The sequence below is a fragment of the Delphinapterus leucas genome, chromosome 4, assembly GCF_059928025.1.
Source record: "Delphinapterus leucas isolate spDelLeu-1000000601 "Yukka" chromosome 4, BTC_Dleu_Yukka2, whole genome shotgun sequence".
In the NCBI taxonomy this organism is placed as follows: domain Eukaryota; kingdom Metazoa; phylum Chordata; class Mammalia; order Artiodactyla; family Monodontidae; genus Delphinapterus; species Delphinapterus leucas.
In genome coordinates, this window is record NC_143132.1 from 67,270,340 (window position 1) to 67,297,210 (window position 26,871).

A 26,871-nucleotide genomic window follows, 5' to 3' on the forward strand; every position below is an offset into this window, starting at 1 on the left:
CAAATTCTCATCTAACTTCTCGCAGACAAAAATACCCCTGCATCAGGAATTTCTTTTAAAATGAGTTTAAAGCTGAGCACTCTTAGCTCTTTCTCTACCCTTAAGGATTCTACTTTTCTATAGCCATCCTGGGGCTAGGGAAGGGTTCCAGAAATCTCATGCATCTTAGCCTGACTTACAGTGTCTTAGCTTTCTGTAGAATGGACATGAACACTGCAAAAATACCTGAACAACATCCTCTTCTGCCACTTCATATAAGAGTTCATCATGGAGTTGAAGGATGAAGAAGCCTCCTCTGATGGGACAGAACATCCCTTGCAGTTTTCTCTTTGGTAACAATCCTACCCCATGAGAAAAGTAGCAAAACTGATCAGCATGTCACTGTGCTATGGGAGTATTTTTTTTTTAAGAGAGATTTTGGGAAATTATAATTAAGAGATTAAAACACACAAAATTTGGAGCTATCAAGAAAATAACTAATTGCTGGTTGCCACCTAGCCCACCTATCAGGTAAACTCAAGTCTCCACCTACCTCCTCCCAGAAATAAGGAGTCTAACAAAGACATCAGTAAATGGAGTTGACTGACACTCCTTGATGTCTTTTTCTGGCCAGAAGTGTCACCATGGTAGAATTGGTGATTCCCCAGTTGGACCACACACTCTAGACAAGTAATTCTAAACCTAGGGTCCAAATGTGGACTTCAGAAAATACACAGATTCCTTCAAGATATATGAAAGGGTCTATGTCTGTATATTTTTCTGTGGAGATGATGTATACCTTTTCAGAAGATTCTCAAAAGAACTCATGAATCCAAAAACGGTTAAAAAAATCACTGTATTATAGTTATTATAATATAGTTATTACAGTCACTATTTCCTAACTAGTGGGCCTAGTGGTACAGATTATGCCCCTCTGATCACTAAAATAAGGTTAAACATTAATACTTTTAGAGTATCTGCCTTCCATTGTTTGCCCGTTTCTCAGAGCAGTCCTTCCTTTTTGCCATTCAAATTTCCTATACTTATTCTTCAGGACAGCACAAATACCGTCTCCCTCAATATCTGGTGCTTCCCTCAGAGAGAGTTCTTTAGCTGTCACTACCTGCAGCCCAAGTTTTCTCAGAGGTGGCTCTCACAGGGTAAGAGAACAAAGGCAGATTAGGCATGGCAAGTTGCTTCCATACCAGGGCTGCAAAGGCTGTGCATCTGTTTGCCAGTTTGGCTAAAATCTGATCTGACCCATTGGGCCCCACTTATCTTGCATCATTGGCTGTCTGGATGCTCTAGTTTTTCTGCTTTCTGATCATTATACCTTTGTCCTCTTGATTTCCCTTGGTTACTTGGCTTCTGACCCAGAATGCCATGATCCTCCTGTTCCCTGTGTGGTCTGCTTCCTCAGGCTGAGCTCCCTTTGATCCCACTGACCTACTACTGCCTTTAACTCAACATGACACAATCAAGCCATCCTCATGACATACCCACATTGTCTTCCACTCACTCTAAAGAGTGATACCACCTATATCTTCATTTTGACACTGCATCATTCTGCTGTGAAGAGTCAGGTAAATATTTCACAGTCAGGTATCATATCTTCCTTTCCTTAGCAGATTTAAAATTCAAACATAGGTTGACAACTTTTACTTCTAAATCCTCCAAAGCACACAGTACAATGTTATTCCCCAAATAAGTTTGACCATACATCCTCTTTCTACAAATATAAGAGTGTGAATGTGTGCATGTGTTCATGGAAAGTCATGAACAGGAAAATCAACATCGTCTTAAGGTGTGGTATGAGGATCGAAGAGGATCCCAGAGATTCTTTCAAAGCATCTGCAAAGTCAAATTATTTTCCCAATAACACCCAAAGGTTATTTTCCTTTTTCAGTCTCCTTCTTTCATAAGCGTACAACAAGGTGATCAATTATCTTGGTTTTAGCGATGAAAGTCCCACATCCTGGGAAACCATCAGTCTCCCACAAACTGGGACATTCATCATCCTCTACAGAGGATTTTCCAGAGATTACAGAACAGGTAATATTGCAACAAACTGAACGCAGAAAAATATAAGAGACTCCAACTGTCATCTCTTAAGCCAGACATTAAAGAGATTTTCAGAAAAAATAAAACCACTCATCACGAATTTTTTTGTTGTTCTGAAAAAAATGTAGCTATTTTCATAAAAATATGTTATTTATGTTAACACATGGTGGGTTTATTATTGTTACCTGTAAATGTTAATAAATGTTTTTAAATTCCCAGTTTTAATTTCTAATATGGTAAATATTAGTAGATATAATTAACACACATAAACAAAAGCTCTTTGGGATCCTTTCTAAGAGTGTAAAGACATCATGAAACCAAAATGTTTGAGAACTGCTGAGAAATAAATATAAATCGTTTCCCCTTTTCTTTTCTGACGTAATTAATCTCACCATGTTATAGCAAGGGCCTCATTTATGAACAAACCTGTTCTGTCATTTTGGAGCATACTCTCCCGATGACCATGGGATTTGAAGGCTGAGTGGAAGGTTTCTAATTGCTTCTGAATATTAACTGTGGCTATTTTGACAATATCAGCTGCCGAACCTTGGACTCTTGTGTTGATAGCCTGACGCTCAGCCTATGAAAAACAACAATAACAGATGCTCCATCAGACACGCCAGCATTGTTTCATACCTGCCTTTAGCGTCCACAGATTAGTGCTCACACGCGCAGACTGGAAATCTGGAACTGAGATGTGACCCAGGGCATCCACTATAAGCTGTATCTTAAGAATAACAACCAGAATGATCCAGGGCTCTAGATTCTGGGCTATCATTCACAGGAGGATAGACTAAACAAAAGAAGGTCAGATTGCTTCAGTTTAGAAATCTTCGACAGTTAGGAACCAAAAACTACATTACACTTAAAATGTATCTAGAAGCTCAAAATTATTTTTAAAAATATATTATCAGTATTCTAAACTTCACTTTAAAGGATCCATTCCTCAAAATACAATTCCTCTTAACACTAAATAGATATAATTAGAATACCATTCTTTGTGATGTGGGTTGGAATGTTTCAAGCACATCCCCCATATCAGTGGCCTCTCAGTCCTATGTAGAGTTTGGCCACAGCAAGTCTGCAGCCCTCTGGTACGAATCAGAGCTTTTTATGGGCTATTGGGCCTAATCGTTAGCTGCTGGTGAAAATGCAGATCCTAGATCCCCAGGTATTAAATTAGAACTTCCCTGAAACTACTGCTGCCATGAGCTTCTTGGCAGGCAACCACAGCTGCTAAAAGTGAACATCCTGGGGCAGTAGGAATAGGGGTCTAGGTTAATATCCAAGATGTAATCTATCCATGAATATCACTCCTGTTGTTCCAAAAGGGCTCAGAAAATGGGAAGGGTCTACTCACTGGAGGGATCTATGTAACCTGAGAGGTGTTCTCTGGTTCCCTGTCACCTGGGCTACATCCAACTCCTAGTATATTACATACTGGTTAAAGAGATAGACTTTTTAACTATTGTTTTGTCAAATGCTGATGAATCCATTCTAAACTCACTCAGTTGTCACCGTTTAAAGAGTGACTGAATTTCGAAGTTCTGACTGCTCCTGTTCTTGAAACTATATGCCTCTGTGCAGTGGATTATGTTATTGTTGCTATTACTTGCTGCCTTTCTCTGTGAAGTCCCATGGCCCCCACCCATTGCCATGTAATTCAAAGTGTTTTTCACTCTAAAAGAATGGCCTTGACTTGTTTTGGCCAATAAAATGTGAGTAAAACTGACATACAGCACATGCAAGGAGTTTTAAAAGCTATCTAACACTGTCACAAAAAAGGGCTTATCCCAGGTAGGTACTTTTCTTTATTCTGCATTTTAGAATGAAGAAAATACAGAGCAGAGGCAGAGTCAACCCAGAGCCAAACTATAATATGAATTAAAAATAAATATTCTTATTATAAGTCACTGAAATACAGGAGTTGTTTTTACTGTGACACAAACAAATATAACTAAAATATATAATTCATTCTCATGATACTGTACTTCCCTGATTCTATTCCAAAATAAGAAAACTTGGCAGTCTCAGCTTTGTGTCCCACAATCTCAGTCCCTTCTCATCACTAGAGTGTTTTCATATACATAAAAATATACAGGTTTCTGGTAATAGGAGATTATGCCATTAGGACTAACCCTTCCACTGATAACCAGAAAAAGGTGGTCAGAAAATGCCTCTTTGAATGAATCAGACAGGAAAAGGGAAGTGAAGAATTATAGAACCTAGAGAACTGGGAGAGAAAGGAAACCAAGGAGGTGATCCTGGCATTGGAGGCCATCCTTTCTCCCAGGGAAATCAACAGATTCCAGAAGAGGCAGCTGACAGGCTAAGAAGCTGAGCAGAACTTGATGGTCTTGAAATATTTGGGTTCACAGCCCAATAAGTAGGAGGCCTGGTAAGGAGGTGAGATAATACAACTGTTTTTATAGAAAACTAAGAAAAACAAAAGGCAATAGGAACAGACTACAGGGATTCAAGTATGAGCCATATTTGACTACAGACTATTATCAAACCTATTAGACTATAAAATGATCATGTTATCAAGAAAATAAAAGACAAAATTGAATATTTCGGCAGAGAACAAAATACCATTAAGAACCAAATAGAAACTCTATAACCAAAAAAATTAAAACAACAGAACTTAAAGCATTTAAACAGTGCTTTCCCTATAGTTTGGTGTATGTGTGCAGTGGGGAGATAGTATTGACTTGGAGAGAAGATAAAAAGGCCTTCTGGGGTGCTGGAAAAGTTCTATATCATTTAGAACCTAAAAGCTCAATAGTTGCTCAACAGCAAATTGAAGAGCAAATCAGCCAACTGAAAGATAAGTTAGAAGAAAATATCCAGAATTAAGCATGATGAAATATAAACATGGAACAGAGGATAAGAAAAATGAGGAATTAAAGAGAAAAGTTTTTAAAATTTATAATAGAAGTTCCAGAAAGAGAGGAGAGATGTTGATGAAGCAATGACTGAAGAAGAAATGACTAAGAATTTTCCAAAATCAACAAAAGATCTCACGGTGCAGATTCACGAAGTCCTAACACCCTCAAAAACAGATCAGTTAAACACACACAGACACACACACACACACACACACACACACACACAGGCACATGAAGTTAAAAAAAAAACCCACAGGGGCTTCCCTGGTGGCGCAGTGGTTGAGAGTCCGCCTGCCGATGCAGGGGACACGAGTTCGTGCCCCGGTCCGGGAAGATCCCACGTGCCGCGGAGCGACTGGGCCCGTGAGCCATGGCCGCTGAGCCTGCGCGTCCGGAGCCTGTGCTCCGCAACGGGAGAGGCCGCAGCAGTGAGAGGCTCGCGTACCACAAAAAAAAAACAAACCCACAAACTTAAGCACATCACAGAAAATCTGCTGGAAACCACAAGGAAAGAAAAATACTGTATTAAAAGCAACCTAGAGAAAAAAGGCAGATTGCATTTAAAGAAGAAACAGACCAGGGATGGGCAAACTAAAACCTACAGGCCAAGTCTGGCCCATCTCTTGTTTCTGTAAATACAGCTCTACTGGAACACAGCCACACTCACTCATTTATGTAGGGTCTGTGGCTGCATCTGCACTAGAACAGCAGGCTTGAGTAGTTGTGATGGAGACTCTGCAGCCTACAAGCACATATTTAAGGGAGCTTACTTTTTCTGACACAGACACTATTAAAAACCTAAAGGAAAGTTCTACTTATTGGTAAAATGTTTAAAATTTCCCTCTGAGACCTGAAAAGTGGCAAAGATACTCACTATCACTAACTCTATTCAACACTGTCCTAGCTAGTAAGTCAAGCAAAAGTAAAAAAAAAAAAAAGAATAAGACTTGGAAAGACAGTTATAAAACTACTTTTTTTTCCCAGATAATAACTGTGTAGATAGAATACCTAAAAGTATCTACAGATAAAATTTTGTAATTAGTAAGTAATATTTGCAAGGTTTCTAGACAAAAGAACAACAATAAAGGCAATTATCTTTCTATACCAGTAGTAAAGGGTTAGAAAACGTAAAAAGGGAAGGAAAAGAATTAAAAATTTAAAAAGATGCCATTCACAACAGCATGAAACTTTTCCAATATCTAGCTATAAATTTAATAAAAACCTTGTAAGATCTCTTCCCCAAAACTATACATCATTAGTGAGAGAATTTTAAAAGACCTAAAGACCTAAATAAATGGACATATATAACATGTTTATCAACTGGAAAACTCAAATTTATAAATATGTCATTAATCCCATCTTGATCTATGAACTCAAGGCAACTGCAATTAAAAAATCCCAGCAGGATTTTGTGTTTGTATGGAAATTCACAAGCTGCTTCTACAATTTATATGGAAATGCAGAGAACCCAAGAACAGGCAAATATTCTTGGGGGAGAGAAAAAAAGCAAGTTGGGAAAACTTTACCATATATCAAAACATAGTATTCAAGAAAAAGCAAAACTACAAGATACTACTTTACACCCACCAGAAAAGCTAAAATTATGTTAACTTAATAGCAAATGTTGGCATGGATGCAGAGCAATGAGAACTCAAACTTATATGGGAGGACAAATTGCTACAACTACCATAAAACACAACGTGGCTTTATCTACTGAAATTGAAGATGAGAGCAATTCTATGTCTACCGCTTTACCAAACATAAACAGAAACATATGTGCACCAGGAACCTTGAACAAGAATAATCAAATCATCAAGATCCATAATAGAAACCCATCCAAATAGAAAGTTCTCCAAACTAGAAACCCATCAACAGAAAAATGGATAAATTGTGGTATATTCATATAACAGAGCCATATACCTACCCCAACATGAAACAACATAAATGACTTGCCTAATGTAATTTTGAGTGACAGAAGCTAAACACAGAATACATATATATGATATATAGAGAGGTCAAAACAAAACCACAGGGTTAGAGGTTATAGTGGTAATTTCTGGGAAGGCAGTGTATGGTGATTAGGAAGAGGCATGAGGGGAGCTTCTGGGGTGCTGACAATATTCTATATTTTGGTTTGTATGGTAGTTACATAGGTATAGCTCTATAATTTACTGAAATTTAAATTTGTTTCTTGTGCTTTCTCTATGTATATTTTTCAGTACAGTAAAAGCTGAAATAAAATGTAAAACCAAACTAAATGAAAACCAAACAATAAATCTGGCTATATTTACTCCATTTCTGATTCAGAGGGGTGCAATTTTTTTTTCCCTCAGCAACAACATAATGAATCAGTTAGAACTCTGACTCCTAAGGATTTGGTATAAAAAGTCTTACTCTCGCAGTTTTAACTTCAAAAATATTAGTTTTTAAAAAATTATATGGTTCATTAACATTAATCATTCTATCCTCCATTTTTCATTGTGTAAATACCAAAAAACATAATCAATCCCTATTAGATCAAGCTCAAATTTCTCAGCCTGCCATTAAAAGCCTTCCCCAATAGCTGATTCCATCTGACCAGTAGAAAATTATCTATTCCTAAGTGACAACTCAAACTTTCCACTCCTATCAGATTGGCTTCTAGCCAATCCTTACTCAAACTCTTGGTCACTTGTGATTATCTTTTTCTCATGCCATCAATTAAATTTTAAATAGTCTTCAAGAATCTGTTTAAGTCCTATCTCCTCTAGAAGCCTAAATAACTGAGTATACATGCTACTTTTATATTTTTTTAGTTTGCTTTATCTCTTCCAGTACATTTTAAGACTTACTTTTCCTAGTGCAACAACTACAGTGCCTACTTCACTTGGAGATATGGTAAAAGGCTGATAAATATCTGACATCTGTATGTGGATATATGGGAGGCGAGAGAGTGAAGAAGTAACAAAACCCCAACTATTCCTCCATGGTCCCTAAGAGCATTATTGCTCTGAGAGATTCTAGCTCAAGACAGTAGTTTAGCAATTTGGGGGTTGGATAGTTTCATTACATACAATATGTAGTGGGCACTGACACACAAAAGTATGGAGTAAGGGCAAAATATAACCAGTTAAAATAGGAAGGTTTGGACTATAACAGAAATTTAAATGCTCAGATACACAAAAAGTGTACAGATACACTTTTATGGATCCCAATGATTTCAGAAAGAGATTTCAATCATAATTTGAGTAAATACCATCAATACATCTTTTGAATGATATTAAATATCATTTTAATATCTTCTTTAATATTTTGGGTATCCTAATAACAACCTCTGATGAGCCAGCGCTTTTAAAATAAATAAACAAAAGGAATGAACCAAAAAATACCACAATTCAATAACTGGCTAATCTCTGAAGACAATGCAATCTGGTGTAATATGACAAATTAGTATAGATATCTGAAACAAAGAACAATTAGCAAATGTAAGAATTAAGTTTATATATAACTTATTACCAAAGCTAATAAATAATTGGCTTACTAAAACAGAACATCTTTAACTGAAATATTACTAAGTGAACTCATATTTACATTAGTCTCCTATAGAGACTGTGTTCAGCAAATACTGGCATGTACCATCACTTCAGAAGTCCTTAATAAAATAGAAGATCCTATTAATATGCTAGTGATCTCTAAAAGGGACATTAGCAGGGTTCAGTCTTTGTTGAAAAAGTACATGTCATTAAAGTTAAAAATTTAAGTTAAAATACTAAGTTAAAAATCCAGAGAAATTTCAACATACGTGAGCTTTGTGATAAGGGTTGTTGTCTTTGATTCCTGGTAAATATCTATGCCTTCCCAAAATGGTCTTAACAAATCCATCTCTTTTACAATTCTTCACTGTCTCTCTCATGAAATGATTAATCCCTACAAAGAAAATGAAGAAATAATTACAACCAATGTCCATCCTTAATCTCACTCACTAGTTTCAATATAGTGAAATATACCAAAACTTCACCATGATTAACATTAATATCACATCATCAAAATTTTGCATATAAACTTTCATTCACTTTTTCTTCCAGTTTTATTGAGAAATAACTTATACACATCACTGTACAGCATGACAGTTTGCTTTACATATATTGTGAAATAGTGCTCGCTTAGGCAGCACATATACATATGTTGTGAAATTACCACAATAAATTTAATTAACACTCATCACCTCATATAGCTATGAAAGTTAGAAACAAAAGGGACTTTAGAAATGACATAATCTCTGTTTTGCAACCACCATCACCAACAACAAAAAATACAAAACTAAACTCCAGAACAACAGAGCAGGTACTAAAACCTAGATGGTTTTATTACAGGACCTTAAGACTACTCCATGCTACTTTTCACAGGGTTCTGTTCTTTGATCACACTAACCCTCTTTTACTCTTTAAGCTTATCTTTACCAGGCTTAATACATTCCAACAGCTCCTTGTTACCATCTATGCTATGATTCAAATAGGACCTAACTGAAACTAATGCATGAAGTTGTAATATTTTATTAGAAACTTAAACAACTCACTTCTTAAAATTCAAAAAGACTACATATAGTATATTACTCAAACACATTCATATTCCCTATACCAGCATTCATCCTTTGCTATATAGGTCCGTTATTAGGTCTTATGACTCTCCAGGATGAACTCTTTGCTTCAGATGGGCCAGCCTCTTCATTGCCCATTCCTGTCTCTGAGCTAAAGAGGTTCTTCTCTCCTGGAACATTCTTTTTCTATACTCTTTAAAACACATTTAAGTACAGAGACTGCTAATCTATCTTTATTCTTTTGTGCAATTTCTGCTTTCTCACAGCTCTGCTCATCCTAAGTAATAAACACTAATGCCTCCCAATTAAAACCCCTCATTTGAGGATTTATATTGTGTGGCTGGCACAGATTGTGGGTGAAAGGAAGGGGAGAAACCCTGCCAAGTGCAGCTGTTGGTGATATCTGACTACTAGCATAGGAGTTTCAGAAAGCAATCAGGCTCTCATCTTCTCTTCAGGAATTACTGTGATACTGCTGAGTAAAGAGCAAAGAAAAGGATGAGATTTAAGAGACTACACCTCTATGAATTCTCTTACCTGACTCCTGTAGGAAGCCTTCAAGTAGTCAGAGATTGCAAGAACTACTTTAAAAAAACAATCAATGCTGAGGTATAATTTACATACAGTAAACAAAGCTGAGATATAATTTACATACAATAAAAGGCACCCACTTCCGGTGAACAGTTTGATGCATTTTAACAAACATATACACCCCTCTAACAACCACTACAAGATACAAAACATTTTAGTCACCTTCACAGTCAGCTCCCCATTATCAGCCTCAAACACTAACGGATCTACTTTATTACACTGTATCTTTTTCGTGTTCTTGAATTTCATAAATTACACTGTATGTTCTCACTTGTGTCTGCCTTCTCTTGCTAAGTAGCATTCCATTGAAGAGATATACCAAAATCTGTTTATCCATAATCCTGTTGACAGATATTTGTTCCTGTTAAAAAGGAGACAGCAGGGCCAAAATGGAGTCACTTGTGCTAAACCCTATGTCAGCAAACTAAGACTTACTACCTAACCAAATTGCAGCCTCAGCACCCTCAGGGATGTAACCTTTAACCAGTCAACCTGGTATTACATGGTCAGCACTAGTGAGGTTATCTGCCCAACAGGCCCTTCCATTCCCCTTAGGAGAGTGACCTTGCCTGAAACAATGCATTCTTTGCTAATATTTCCTTTACCCCCCTACCCGCTTTCTGCCTTTAAAAAACTTTCCTCTTCTACAGTTCGGTGGAGCTCCATTCTAGTGCTAGACGGGATGTTGCCCGATTCATGAATCATTGAATAAAGCCAATTTGATCTTTAATAAATTTACTCAGTTGATAAAGAAATGGAGTAATAGATACAGAGAACAAACAGATGGTTGCCAGAGGGGAGGGAGTTGGGGGAAGGAGAAAAATAGGTGAGGGAGACTAAGGCACAAACTTTCAGTTACAAAACACATGAGTCACAAGTATGAAATGTACAGTGTGGGGAATATAGTCAATAACTATGTAATATCTTTGTATGGTGACAGATGACAACTAGACTTACCATGGTGACCATTTTGAAATGTATAGAAATATCAAATCACTGTGTTGTATACCAGGAGTTAACATAGTTTGTAGTTCAAATATACTTCAAAAACAAACTCATAGAAAAAGAGATTAGATTTGTGGCTACCAGAGGTGGGGAGTGGGAGGAGAGGGAATGGGTGATGGTGGTTAAAAGGTACAAACTTCCAGTTATAAGATAAATAAGTACTAGGAATGAAATGTACAACACGATAAAGCTTATTAACACTGTTGAATGTTATATATGAAAACTGTTAAGAGAGCAAATCCTAAGAGTTCTCATCACAAGGAAAAAATCTTTTTTTTCTATTTCTTTAATGTTGTATCAATATGAGATGACGGATGCTCACTAAATCTATGTGGTGATCATTTCATGATGTATGTAAGTCAAATGATTATGCTGTACACCTTAAACTTAGTGCTGTGTGTCAATTATAACTCAATAAAACTGGGAAAAAATTTTTTTTAATTTACTCACTAGGATTTTTGTTGTTTAACACTTCCAGTCTTTGGCTGTTATGAATAAAACTGCTATAACATTCACATACAAGTCTTTCTTTGGACATATGTTTTCATTTTTCTTGGGCAACCATCCAATAGTAGAATTGCAGAATCATACAGTTAAGTGTATGTTTTACTTTATATGAAAGAGCCATAGTGTCTTCCAAAGTGGTTGTACCATTTTACAACCAATCAGCAATGTAAAAGAGACACAATGTTTTTAAATTTTAGCATTCTAATGTTTCTATAATGGTATCTCTTTGTGGTTTTAACTTGCTTTTCCCTGAGAACAAATGACAATAACACTTGATGTAGTTATTCACATATTTTCTTTTGTGAAGTGTCTGTTCAAATTTTTGAACTTTATTTTACTGCATGATTTACTTTCTTAGTATTGAGTTGTAAGAGTTCTTTATGTATTCTGGATGCAAGTCCTTTGTTAGATAATAGGAACTATAAATATTTCCTCTCAGTCTGTGGCTTGACTTTATATTTTCTTTATGGTGTCTTTTATCAATATTTATTTTTTATGACTAATTCAGTGTTATTATCACCTAAGAAATTGTTGCCTACCTCAATGTCATAAAGCTCCTCTCCCTTTTCTTCTGCAAGATTGATAGTTCTAGTTTTTACTTTTAGGTCTGTGGTTCACATCAAGTTAATTTTTGAATATAGTATGAGATAAAGTAGAGTTCATTTTTTTTTCCATACTGGTATCCAGTTGTTCTGGCACCAACTGTTGACATGACCATCTTTCCTCCATTGAATTACCATGGCAACTTTGTTGAAAATCAATTCACCATATATGTATAGGTCTATTTCCTGATGCTCTATTGTGTTTCATTGTTCCCTGCATCTACCCTTATACCTATCTTGATTATTGTAGCTTTATAATAAATTTTGAAACCAAGGAGTGTAAATAATCAACATTGTACTTTCCCCCCCAAATTATTCTAGTTATTCCAGGCCCTTTGAATTTCCATATAAATTTAGAATCAGCTTGTCAAATTTGACACAAAAGTCTAATGATATTTTGATTGGAAATGCACTGAATCTATAGAACAATTTACAGAGAACCGTGATCATAACAATATTGTGCCTTCTAATAAATTAACATGGTAAACCTCACATTTACTTAAGTATTCTTCAATTTCCCTCAGGATTGCTTTGGAGTTTTCAATAAAGTCTTGCATATACTCTGTTAAATTTACCCCAAGTATTTCATGTTTTTTGATGTTATTGTAAATGGTTTTATTTTTACTTCATTCACTAATTGTTTATTGCTAGTATATAAAAATACAACTGATTCAGGGACTTCCCTAGTGGTCCAGTGGTTAAGACACCGCATTTCCATTGCAGGGGGCATGGGTTTATTAATCCCTGGTCAGGAACTATGATCCCACATGCCATGCTGGCATGGCCAAAAACAGGTAAAAAAAAAAATACAACTGATTTTTACAAACTGACCTTGTATGGTGGGAACCTGTGCCAAATTTAGTTATTTGTTCTAGTAGCTGTTTTTGTTGAATTCACATGATTTTCTATGTACAAGATCATGTCATGTGTGAATAAAAGTTTTTCTTTTTGGGGATTGGAGACAGGGTTGATTACAAAGGGGCATAAAGGAACTCTCTGAGATGATGAGGTGATGGTTCCATACCTCAGCTGTAATGTAGACAGTATGATTGCGTGCATTTGTCAAAATTCATAGAACTATACAACTAAAAAAGGTGAATTTTATTGTGTGCAAATTACCTTAATAAACTGCCAAAAGAAGAGAGAATTTAAAATGGTGATATTCAAACTGCTCTATAAAAGCAATTTTTCTCTCACAGTTTCTGGTACATTTGCTCAATGGTTTACTGTTTCAAGATAAAGCTATGTAAACCTAAAGCACAGGACAATTCCTAGATTTTATAAGATTTTCACAACGACACAGTAGCATATACATCAACTTCATTTTGCTATTCCATTTCTGTCCCTACTTTTATGAAAAAAGCACATCTCTAAGTAAGGTTGATGTTATTTAATCAACAATGCTTGATGAAAACTTCTGTTAATAGAAAATTCTGTAACACAAATTTTTAAAAATATAATATGGAAAGAGAGTTGAGAAGAATAGTATCTAGAAGATAATTAACATTCAATGCTTCCTTACCGGTATATCTGGATTTGAAGGAGTCAATGTAAAAAGCAGCATCATTTTCTTTAATACCCATCTGCTCTCCCAAAGATTTAGCTCCCATTCCATAAATGATTCCATAGCAAATCTGAAAGGGACTCATCACACTCAGTAAGTAAATTATAGGTCATAACTACATAAAATGCAAACATAAAAAGTTCATTAGGATTGAGATTTGGTTAACTTTTCATAGTGAGTCAAAGAAATGATTAGATTTGCTTTGGTGGGTTAGATCCATAGAAGCTGATATCCAGTGAGCGCCTTTACTGCCTTTTAGCAATACTTTTTGAGGTGCGGGGAGAAAGAGAAGAAGGGGCAGAATATGAATGAATATGAGTGTGTGTGTGTTAAGAAAATAACCTTAGTGGTTTAAAAGGAAATATTTCTGACTGTCATTTATCCAGAACTCTTCAGAGAAGCTTTCTACTCCTCATAATACTTCATTAACTGCTGCTTAAAGAAGTGCCTAGGAGTCAGGAAAGAGAAGCATTACAAACATTCCTCTCCTCACCTTTGAATAGCACTAAAAAAGCAGAAGAGTAGACTACGTGGCTTCATAATAGGGAGGACGTCATTGGAAATAAATATCCTCTTCATCTCACAGCCACCTGAAATCCCACAATTGCAGAATTCATTTGGGTTAAACACAAACTTTTGAGAAAATTTTGGGAGTAGTGGAGGAAAATGGTCTAAATAGGTCAATAAAGAAACTGATTTAGTAATAAGTATTGCCTGGGTTCAAATCCTAGTTCCACCATTTACAAGAGGTATTATCTTACACAATCTACCTTGTATCTCAGTTTCTTCAACTATAAAATGAGGACAGTAATACCTACATCATGAGTTTGTTAGGATTAGATGAGTTATTTTATATACGTACGTGTGTGTGTGTGTGTGTGTGTGTGTGTGTGTGTGTAGGATACCAAATGACGTAAAGCAAGATCATATAAATATTGTTAAATAAAATTTAACAAGATAACTTGCAAAAATTGATTATCAAAATCCAAAATACTTCCCAAAATATATTTTTTTTAATTACATTGAGAGGGAGTTTTTTCACTCCTGTTTTCTTTTCCTTTTAGGTCTTTTTACACTTTTTTTTCTTAATTCAGATATTACTCAGTGCTAGCTGATATCTCAGCAAGACTGAGATCTAGATTAGATGGTTCAGTATATGACGATTCAAGAAAAAAAACTGGTATATCATAAACACTATTAAATCATGCAAGAACTTATTAAATAGAGGCAGCTATCATCAGTGTACAAATGTTTAGATTATGGAGTCAGAATGTCTAAGTTCTGTCATTCTGAACTTATCCTGGCTCCACCACTTATAGCTATATGACCTTAAGCAAACTACTAACTTTCTGTGCCTTGGTTTCCTCCTATGTAAAATGGGAATAATAATAATAAAACCTATTTCGTGTACTTACTACGAGGATTAAATATTGGACTATTACCTATTTAACTTAGGGTTTGATTCTTGCTAAATGCAGGATTTAATCTGAGAGGATTAGATAGGGAAGACAAAACTGGCTTTCTAAATAGTGGAAGAAACAAGTGTTGGTGCTAAACAGGCAGTGGTGAGAGGAAGTGTTTCATGCCTAATGAGCCAGTCAAGAATCACAGCTGTGAGTAACAAGAAGTGTAAATGTAAAACTAGTAAAGCAGGATCTTAGAAGTGGTGTGCCTTTACCTCAGCCAACAATCCTGCTCTCTTGAAAAGGGCATCAGATTTCCCACAGGTCATGTGATAAACAAGTATCAGTTGTTAATTTAGGCCAGGGAACAGTGTAAATGTGGCCTTTGATTTTCCCTGTGCCCAACAGTCATCCAGGAGTAGGAACTAATATGGGCCTATGTGAAAAGTCCAAGGGCAGTATGAAGTTTTACAGGCAGATTAGCTAACTAATGGCCTCAAAAGACTAAAAAGCTGGGTTTCCCTGGTGGCGCAGTGGTTAAGAATCTGCCTGCCAATACAGGGGACACGGATTCAATCACCGGTCCGTGAAGATCCCACATGCCGCGGAGCAACTAAGCCCGTGCCCCACAACTACCGAGCCTGCGCTCTAGAGCCCGTGAGCCACAACTACAGAGCCAGTGTGCCGCAACTACTGAAGCCTGCGCGCCTAGAGCCCGTGCTCCGCAACAAGAGAAGCCTCTGCAATGAGAAGTCCGTGCACCGCAACAGAGTAGCCCCCGCTCACCGCAACTAGAGAAAGCCCGTGAGCAGCAACGAAGACCCAACACAGCCAAAAATAAATAAATAAAATAAATTTATTTTTAAAAATAATAATAAATAACTCTTAAAATAACTAAAAAGCTAATAGTTATTGATTATAATCCGCAGCTCAGCAATATTTATTTTTCAACAAACATTCAGGGAGCATCCTTCTATAAAAGGCACCATGGCTCAATGCGTGTGAATATAAAAAGATAAATATATGTGTGCTTACAGACTAGAAAGAGATTTTAAAAATACACACACACACACACACACACACACACACACACACACAATATCTACCACCACCACCACAGTATCTACCACTAATGCATATAGATTTCCCAGAACTAAGTAGGCTCAGACTAACTCTACCTGATTCTTTCTATTGACTCTACAAAGGAAAATATGAATACCATGAGACAGGCTCAGGTGAACGTTGTGAAAAATCCAAAGAGGGAGAAATCACTCCTCAACCACAAATGATTGAGAGAGTTAAAAAAAATTTTTTTAAATCGTAAAAATTCTCCTCATTTATGTTAAACATGTTCAGTAAAGACCACCTGTTTTGCTTGTTGCCTCAGATCATCCCCAACAGACTCTGGCTCAATCATCTTCCATTCAGCTGCAATACTCCTGAAAACATCAGCTCCAGTGTTTAGTACTTGAATGAGACGATGATCGTGGGATAAATGAGCTAAGATCCTCAGCTCAAGTTGAGAGTAATCAGCAGCTAATATTAAACCACCTGAAACAGAAATGATTTTAGAAAAGTCGGTACAAAGACAAAACCAAGTTTTATAACACTGAACAGGATGACAGAAATTTAGTTCCAACATACAACCGTGAGATCATGTAAAAAAGCTCAAATCAAAAAAAGCTAAAACCTTGCTCTTAATATGATGCAATTCAGCTCTGTAACATGTAAAAATTTTTTGCTTAGCTTTCAAGGATATGTAATATATGTAAAGCCACCCTTGACCTCTGCCCGTTAACCACTGTGGTAGTGCTTTCCTCAGTGTTCCTATAGCACTGATACATAATCTAAAATGGTTCTTTCATGCCTCTCCCACGTAACACTGAGCCATTAGGGATGGGAGACAATCTTCTTTTGCATTCTACAGAAATGCACAATTCCTGGTACCTAATAGGTCCTTAACAAATGGTTGTTGAAGGAATGAATGAATGAGTGAATAAAGAAACTGGTTTCTAATGTGTGCTGACATTTTAAGGGGTGTGAAGAGAAATGTGTGTTCTGCTTTGAAAATAAACTTGCTCAACAAAAAAAGGTCAAGTGGCCTGTATGTGAAAAAGAGTATTCAAATAATTAAGAGGATTCAAATAATTTATCTATGGACTAGAAATGACTGGATATGCATGGCAAAAACAAAATAGAACAAGCAAAAGCACAGTTAAAGAAAAAGTAGAAAAATATTTGCAACTGATATCACAAAGGACTCATTGCTATATTGTATAAAAGAGGTGCTATAAATCAAGAACAAAATATAAACAAGCAATTCACAGAACTAATAAAAACAAAAGAATCTTAAACCTATTAAAGAATGCTTAACTTCATTCACAATAAAAGAAATGCAAATTAACTCTAACAAGAAACAATTCTTTTCTACTTGTAAAAATCCAGAGGTTGGATGGCACATTCTGTGGCAAGGCTGTGGAGAAAGAAACACTCATACATTGTTACTTGGAAGTAAATGGTAACTGTGTCCCATTAGATGGCAATTTGACAATATCCATCAAAATTAAACAGGCTTTTTACTCTGTGACTCAGTAAACAAGCCCACAGGCTGCTGCAAAGATTATCTGCACACAGATTAAACTGGCTTACGTTCAAATTTCTTTACTGATAATCACAAGTCTTCAGCATAAAAATATTAAACAAAAAAACAAAGCAAACAACAGTGTATACAGAATGCTTGTGTAAGAACAGAGGAAGAAAATAGTACATATTCATATTTGCTTGTATCTGCATAAAGAAATACTGGAAGGATATATAAGAAACTCAAATATGTAATCAACTATAAGAGTTATACATAACAGGGTAGCTAGGACAGGGAAGGAAGCAAAGTTTCTCAATCTATACCTTTTAAATATTTTGATTTCTGAACTATGTGAACGAATAACCAATTCAAAAATATATAAATACTGATTTGAAACAAATGACCACAACTTTTATGGCCTTTCTGCCCTAAACAAAATAAAACTGGACAAACTATATGAAATAACAGTTTTCAGATGTTGGACAATAGGCAATACAGGACTACAATCCCTGAGAAAGGGGAAGGAGAGGGGAGATAAGAGGAGCCGTGCAACTGTCTCAAGTTTCTGAATGGAGGCAGCGCAGGGAAAGAGATGAAACAAAGCACTGTGGTCTCTAAGCTGGAAGAAGAAAGTGTAATTTGGGCCTGCTGAGGCTGCTAGAACTTGTGAAATTTGGAGAGAAAGGAACTTTGCATAAAAGGATCACCAGAAATATGCACAGTAATCCCTTTGGATTTTTGACCAAATACTAAACTGTGCAGGGAGAAAGTTCAGAGAACCAGGCAAAGAACACTAAAGAAATAGCTATTATCAAAGTTTAGCTATCAGCTGAACTACTTGAACATACTCTTGAATGTTGAAAGATGTTCAAGCTCTGACCAGACTGAGTGGAGGAATCCTGCTGAACAACTTGAGCACAAAGTAGAGACCGCAGTAAGGCCAAACCTTACAATGATGGTTAATCTAGCCCTAGAGTAAAGGCTACTCTAAACGTCTCCTCACAAAGCTTTAAAAGACTCAAAACGATCAAGCTGATGTGAAAGTAAATTAACTGCCTGCCAGAAGAAAATGCTATAAATGAAGACTACAAAATCCAAAGAGTTAACAATGTAGTAACCATAATGTTCAGCATACAATAAAAAAAATACTAGACATATGAAGAACCAGGAAAATGTAACTCTGACTAGGAGAAAATTCAGTCAATAGAAAAATGACTCAGAAATTACAGCGATGATGGAATTTTAATATGTTCAGGAATTTAAAGAAATATAAAAATAATGATGGAACAAATAGTGAATTACAATAAAGTAATGAAAACTATACAAAAACTTAAAATTCTAAAACTGAAAATACAATATCTGAAATGCAAAATTCACTAAAAGGATATAACAGCATTTAGACACTGTAGAAAAAAAGATCAGTGAACATTAAAACAGTCAATAGAAAATATCCATTGCAGTACAGAGTTTAAAAAAATGAAGAGAGGGGAATAAAGAAGAAAAGAAAAAAAGTTTCAGGGATCTGTGGGACTATACTAAGTGGTATTACACATGTATATTTGGAGTAATAGGAAAAAAGGGCAAAATATGGACAAAAATATTATAAGAAATAATGGTTGAAAATGTTCCAAATTTAATGAAAAATATAAGCACATAGATTAAGAAGATGAAAGAAAAAAAAACCTAAGTGGACTCAAGAAATTCAGCAAACTCAAAAGCCCAAATAGTAAAGCATAAAAAACCACCCAGAGACTCACACCCAAATCAAATTGCTAAAACTGAATAACAAATTTAAAAAATCAAAAAAGCATCCTGGGAAAAAATATATTATGCTTGGAAGAATAGCAAGAAAAATAGTGGTGTACTTCTCATCAAAAATAATGCAAACCATAAGCTAATGGAAATATATATTTAAAGTGCTAAAAGAGAAGGACTATAAACCCATAAATCTATGTCAAATTAAAAAATCTTACAAAAGTGAGGATAAAATAGAGAAATTTAGACATGGAAATGCTAAGAGAAATCACTGTCAGTAGAACTGCACTACACAAAAAACCTTAAAGAAGTACTCTGGGTAAAGAAAATTGGTAACAGATGGAAACTTGAGTCTACTTCAAAGAACAAAGAGTGCCAGGAAGGGTAAAAAAGTGAACAGACAGAAAAGACACTTTTGTTTCTTGATTTCTCTGAAAGGTCATAACTGTTTACAGCAAAAAAAAAACTACATAGCAAAGTTTATAATAATCATAGAAGTTAAACGTATTACAAAAAATGGGAAATGGAAAAACACTCCTTACGTTATGGATGAAGTGGTATAAAATTATTTGAAGCTAGACTGTGATGTGATGCATATTGTAAACTCTAAAGTATCTAAGATATAGAGTTAAAAAGATAATAGAGGAGCTTCCCTGGTGGCGCAGTGGTTGAGAGTCCACCTGCCAATGCAGGGGACATGGGTTCATGCCCCGGTACAGGAAGATCCCACATGCCATGGAGCGGCTAGGCCTGTGAGCCATGGCCACTGAACCTGCGTGTCCGGAGTCTGTGCTCTGCAACGGGAGACGCCACAGCAGTGAGAGGCCCGCATACCGCAAAAAAAAAAAAAAATAGAGGAAATAAAACAATAACAAAAATAGTCATTTACAGTTTTTAAAAAAGAATAAAGAACAGATAGAACAAAATACAAATGACAAGACAATAGACTTAAATCCAACCATATATCAAGAATTATTTTATTTTTTTTAACATCTTTATTGGAGTATAATTGCTTTACAATGGTGTGTTAATTTCTGCTTTATAACAAAGTGAATCAGCTATACATATACATATAGTCCCATATCTTACATTTAGTAGTATTTATAAGTCCATGACACTCTCTCACTTCATCCCAGCTTACACTTCCCCTTCCCCATGTCCTCAAGTCCATTCTCTATGTTTGCATCTTTATTCCTGTCCTGCCCCTAGGTTCATCAGAACCTTTTTTTTTAGATTCCATATATATGTGTTAGCATACGGTATTTGTTTTTCTCTTTCTGACTTACTTCACTCTGTATGACAAACTCTAAGTCCATCCACCTCACTACAAATAACTCAATTTCATTTCTTTTTATGGCTGAATAATATTCCATTGTATATATGTACCACATCTTCTTTATCCATTCATCTGTCGATGGACACTTAGGTTGCTTCCATGTCCTGGCTACTGTAAATAGAGCTGCAATGAACATTGTGGTACATGACTCTTTTTGAATTACGGGTTTCTCTGGGTATATGCCCAGTAGTAGGATTGCTGGGTCATATGGTAGTTCTATTTGTAGTTTTTTAAGGAACCTCCATACTGTTCTCCATAGTGGTTGTATCAGTTTACATTCCCACCAACAGTGCAAGAGGGTTACCTTTTCTCCAGCATTTATTGTTTGTAGATTTCTTGATGATGGCCATTCTGACCAGTGTGAGGTGATACCTCATTGTAGTTTTGATTTGCATTTCTCTAATGATTAATGATATTGAGCATCCTTTCATGTGTTTGTTGGCAATCTGCATATCTTCTTTGGAAAAATGTCTATTTAGGTCTTCTGCCCATTTTTGGATTGGGTTGTTTGTTTGTTTTGATATTGAGCTACATGAGCTGCTTGTAAATTTTGGAGATTAATCCGTTGTCAGTTGCTTCATTTGCAATTTCCTCCCATTCTGAGGGTTGTCTTTTCGTCTTCTTTATGCTTTCCTTTGCTGTGCAAAAGCTTTTAATTTTCATTAGGTCCCATTTGTTTATTTTTATTTCCATTTCTCTAGGAGGTGGGTCAAAAAGGATCTTGCTGTGATTTATGTTATAGAGTGTTCTGCCTATGTTTTCCTCTAAGAGTTTGATAGTTTCTGGCCTTACATTTAGGTCTTTAATCCATTTTGAGGTTATTTTTGTGTATGGTGTTAGGGAGTGTTCTAATCTCATACTTTTACATCTACCTGTCCAGTTTTCCCAGCACCACTTATTGAAGAGGCTATCCTTTCTCCACTGTACATTCCTGCCTCCTTTATCAAAGATAAGGTGACCATATGTGCGTGGGTTTATCTCTGGGCTTTCTATCCTGTTCCATTGATCTATCTTTCTGTTTTTGTGCCAGTACCATACTGTCTTGATTACTGTAGCTTTGTAGTATAGTCTGAAGTCTGAGAGCCTGATTCCCCCAGCTCCATTTTTCTTTCTCAAAATTGCTTTGGCTATTTGGGGTCTTTTGTGTTTCCATACAAATTGTTAACTTTTTTGTTCTAGTTCTGTGAAAAATGTCATTGGTAGTTTGATAGGGATTGCACTGAATCTGTAGATTGTTTGGGGTGGTATAGTCATTTTGACAATGTTGATTCTTCCAATCCAAGAACATGGTATATCTCTCCATCTATTTGTATCATCTTTAATTTCTTTCATCAGTGTCTTATAGTTTACTGTATACAGGTCTTTTGCCTCCTTAGGTAGGTTTATTCCTAGGTATTTTATTCTTTTTATTGCAGTGGTAAATGGGAGTGTTTCCTTAATTTCTCTTTCAGATTTTTCATCATTAGTGTATAGGAATGCAAGAGATTTCTGTGCATTAATGTTGTATCCTACTACTTTACCAAATTCATTGATTAGCTCTAGTAGTTTTCTGGTGGCATTTTTAAGATTCTATGTATCATGTCATCTGCAAACAGTGACAGCTTTACATCTTCTTTCCCGATTTGGATTCCTTTTATTTCTTTTTCTTCTCTGATTGCTGTGGCTAAAACTTCCAAAACTATGTTGAATAATAGTGGTGAGAGTGGACAACCTTGTCTTGTTCCTGATCTTAGTGGAAATGCTTTCAGTTTTTCATCACTGAGAACGATGTTGGCTGTAGGTTTGTCATATATGGCCTTTATTATGTTGAGGTAAGTTCCCTCTATGTCTACTTTCTGGAGGGTTTTTATCATAAATGGGTGTTGAATTTTGTCGAAAGCTTTTTCTGCATCTATTGAGATGATAATATGGTTTTTCTCCTTCAATTTGTTAATATGGTTTACCACATTGATTGATTTGCATATATTGAAGAATCCTTGCATTCCTGGGATAAACCCCATCAAGAGTTATTTTAGATAGTTAACTAAACACTACATTTAAATGGCAGAAATTTTCAGGTTAAATCCATATACATTTAATTTAAATTAATTTTAAAATTTTAAACAAAATCAGTATAAAATATTGTTGTGTTAAACACAGTTTTATTATTTAGGTAAGAATAAATAAATATCATGAAATATTATTTGGCCTTAAAAAAGAAAGAAATTCTGACACAATTGCTACAACATGAATAAACCCTGAAGACATTATGCTACGTGAAATAAGCCAGGCACAATAGTACAAATATTATATGATCTCGAGTGGTCAAATTTATAGGGACAGAAAATAGAATGGTGGTTGCCAGGGGCTGTGGGAGTCCAGGGGGACAGTTATATTTAATGGGTACAGAGTTTCAGGTGGGGATGATAAAAAGTTCTGGAGATGGATGGTGGTAAGGCTGCACCACAATGTGAATGTACTTAATGCCACAGAACTGAATACTTAAATATAGTTACAATGGTAAAATGCTGGTAGTTCATATTTAAAAAGCAAAGCTGAAAATTGCCAAATGGGTTATACTATCATAGACCTGAATTCACCCTTGGAATATAAATTTCTGACAGAATTCAAATAAATTCAGCTGGTTAACTGCACTCACCCAGAGCTGCCAGGTGGTAAAAAGAGCAAATATGTATACAAATAATAGGGATGATCTGGGAGATAGATCATGACTTCCAAATGTTTTGATGACGAGTACTGAGGAGAGGTCAGACAGAAGTAAGATAGCCTTGAGGGTTACCCCCTGCAATAGGAAGCAGCAGTGGGGAGAAGTGGAGAAGAAACAAAAGAGCAAAACGAGTTAGAAAGAGACCAAAAAAAAAAAAAAAATTGTGCCCTTAGAGGTCGGGGGGGAGAGAAATTGAGGAAAGAGAGGGTTAACAGAGTGACAAATGCTATAGAGAAGTCAAAGAGGATGACAACTAACAAAATTCACTGGATTTTGCAAAAAGGTTTACAATGACCCAGGATTACGGATTACATGACTTCAGCAGGATGCTGAGCAAACAGCACAGAGGTTTCCCACAGAGCAGATCATGAAGACAATAATGACTGACTGTTATAAACCTGGCAACATGAAGGGGAAAAACAGGCTCCACTGAAGAGAGGAAAGATGGAGGAACTAATGTATTCTTCTGAGTCTTATTCATAAATCAGGCTTTATCAGTGCTTTGAAAACCATTCCCACAGCAAAAAGAAGCTCAAAAACTATCATCGGTCACCTTACCTGGGAAAGGCACAAAGGCATGTCTCATGCTAACTGAAAACGGCATTCCTCTGTCTGAGGCTCTCTCCTCCATCTTTGCCTGGTGCCTGGGGTTCAGGCCACAACCCTTCTTTTTTCCTCCTCTGTTGTGCGAAAAACATCATCAGCTGGACATGAAGTAGTCTTAAATATATGAAAATGGTCTGAATTTTTCAGTAAGTCAATATTTCCATTTAAGAAATTTAAAAACCTTATTTGAAACACACTTTAAAGCTTAACAAATATACTAGACCTCGTTCAGCAAACCTTCAATTAAACAGGAAGGTATTTCTGTAATAACCTTTCCCACAAACTGCTTCACTCAATTCAGTAAATCTCATTGACCATATCTAATATAAATGATCTGTGCTTTTTCTTCCTTTTGTGAGCATATGAAGAGGGCAGGAAGGGGGATGTTCCAGACACTGCTAAACTTGTCCCTTTAGTATTTGACTTAAACAAGCATATAGTGCTGGTTGATTTAATTAGTGACCCAGATTTTCAGCTTTTTGCCATCAACTAGCTTCTTTATAGACAGACTCAGGATTTGAAATAGAATGGAAATGTGTATGCCTGGAACAGAAAATTAAACTGATTTCATTATTTGTCCAATAGGCTATTTCTGAGCCATTCATACTCCCAAAAGTATATTAACCCAAATAAAGAGAAATAAAGTCTACCTGCCCATAGGAAGTAGGCCTTTGCCTAGGGCTTGGGAAGGTGGGCTTTCTTCTACTAGTGTTGGCATTTTGATCTCAAAATCTCTTGGTACATTCTGAATATTTGGTTCTATAAAGGTTATTCGTCCTAAAATCAAGCAGAATGAAGACATAAAATTGGGGGGGAAGGGAAGAGGGGAAATCTGACATTTACTTTAACACGAATACCATTTCTGAATTATCCTAAAAATGCATGCTCTGTTATTGTTAAACTAAATTTAAATGAAATACACTTTATTATGTTTATGTGTCTAAAAATAACAAGTACAAGACCAATCGTAATATAAGTGAATATATGAATCAGCTACAATACAGTGTTTTATAATTAACCTCGTTCTACAGAAACAATCCCATGATAAGAATATGATAAATCATACTATTTCTACGCTAAAATGAGTACCAGAAGTTAGCACTATAAAATGCTAGCCGTTATACAAATGAGTAAAAGACAAATCAAATGGATCTTAGGAGAAATGACTGTCGAAGCCTTTAAAAGCCAGGAACAAACAAGATACAGAAAAGAGGATCTGAAGCAGAAGAGCAACTGAGTGCTGAACAGGGACAACTGGGGCCACAGGAGTTAGGCCACAGGATGCAGGAGATGGAGTAGTAGTGAGAGATGGTGACTAGAACGTTACTTTCTAGATATCACCTGGCCAGGTTTCCTCCTCCTCCTCATCACTTATCACAAGAATCAATAATGGTAGGTAGCACTGACATGACTAGAAACTAGAATCAGGTGGCTAGTACATTTTCTAGGAAACAGAAAGCTATTTGTTTTAATGCTTATGGCCTTTAATTTCCCCCAAATATTTTACATTTTATTTATTTATTGGATGAATTTTTCAAAAACACACAGGTGTTGTTCAAAAAGTTTGGGTAACTGACTGCTACTGCAGTTTTTATCATACACATACAGTGACCAAAAAAATCCTCTGTTTTATGATACTCTTCATTCTAACAGGCTCTCTACTAGCTACTGTAGGTAATTCCATCTTCTTTAAATGAATCAGAGATCTTAAGTATCTCAGATACTGTTTTTCGGAATAAACTCCTGATACTATATCCTCGTTATTTTGATTTTAGCAAAAATTAGTGTTCAATTAATGGTAGATATTATTACACTTATTAGCATTAAATGGTCTAATCAATTTTATAAAGCTAACAAATAGCACAGGAAAGAATCCAAGTCTCTTTCTGCCTCAGCACACTGTCTTCTCTTCTATGATAATATCAATACTTAATATTCAGGTCTAGTGTTTGAATTAATGAGGTAACACTGGTAGACAAATAAAATGGCAAAAATAAATTACAAAACATGAATATAGCTTCATGAAGATTAATTCTAATAATGAAAGGGCTTTACTATACTTAGGTAAGCTTGTATTTCTAAAATATTCTTTAAATGTAGGCATAGTATAATGAAAAACAATCAGGAAAACAACAAGGAATTGATGACTTTCTGCTTTATAAGCAACAAATAAATGTGCAAAAGCTTTGAAAACTTTAGGTTGATTGTTTTTTCACCAACAAGGATTTATTTTACATAAGTTTACAGCATTAGCATATGTTTCAAAATGAAACTTAAAACAGGGCAAGAAATAGGCAAGAAGCACCAAGAGGTTAGCTAAATAGGGAGAAGGAAGAGGAATTGTTTAGAACAGAGACTAAGCAAGCAAAGAGAAAAGCAGCTCCTCACGGTGCCCCCATCCTCAATAACAGCAACAACTGATAATGTACCACGCATCATTCTAAACACTTTACATGTACTGATCTATTTAATCCTCAGGATAACCCAGTGAGGTAGGACTGTTATTATCTTGTTTTATACATTTGGAAACTTGGGCACTGAAAGGTTAAGTACCTTGTCTAAAGATTCTCAGCACCAAGATTCAAACCTTGTGAAAATGTGGTATCAAAGTCCACATTCTATACCACCAAACTAAAATGCTCCCTCTATGAAGGAGTTAATGCTGCCCTTTCTTCCACTGCACATTGCATTTGACAAATATGTGAAGTTG

The 26,871-nt window shown here is 35.8% G+C and overlaps 1 protein-coding gene across 1 annotated transcript in view; it reads right to left on the reverse strand.

Moving 5' to 3' along the window:
- Nucleotides 1-26,871, reverse strand: part of POLQ (DNA polymerase theta) — a 175,222-nt gene that overhangs the window by 61,609 nt on the left and 86,742 nt on the right. Inside the window, exons 23-29 of the mRNA XM_022564544.3 lie at nt 24,812-24,938; nt 24,114-24,235; nt 16,543-16,727; nt 13,732-13,843; nt 8,710-8,834; nt 2,467-2,620; nt 226-341 (exon numbers count right to left, since the gene is read on the reverse strand). Of these exons, the coding sequence (XP_022420252.2) occupies nt 226-341; nt 2,467-2,620; nt 8,710-8,834; nt 13,732-13,843; nt 16,543-16,727; nt 24,114-24,235; nt 24,812-24,938 (941 nt within the window). The remainder of the gene's footprint in view (nt 1-225; nt 342-2,466; nt 2,621-8,709; nt 8,835-13,731; nt 13,844-16,542; nt 16,728-24,113; nt 24,236-24,811; nt 24,939-26,871) is intronic.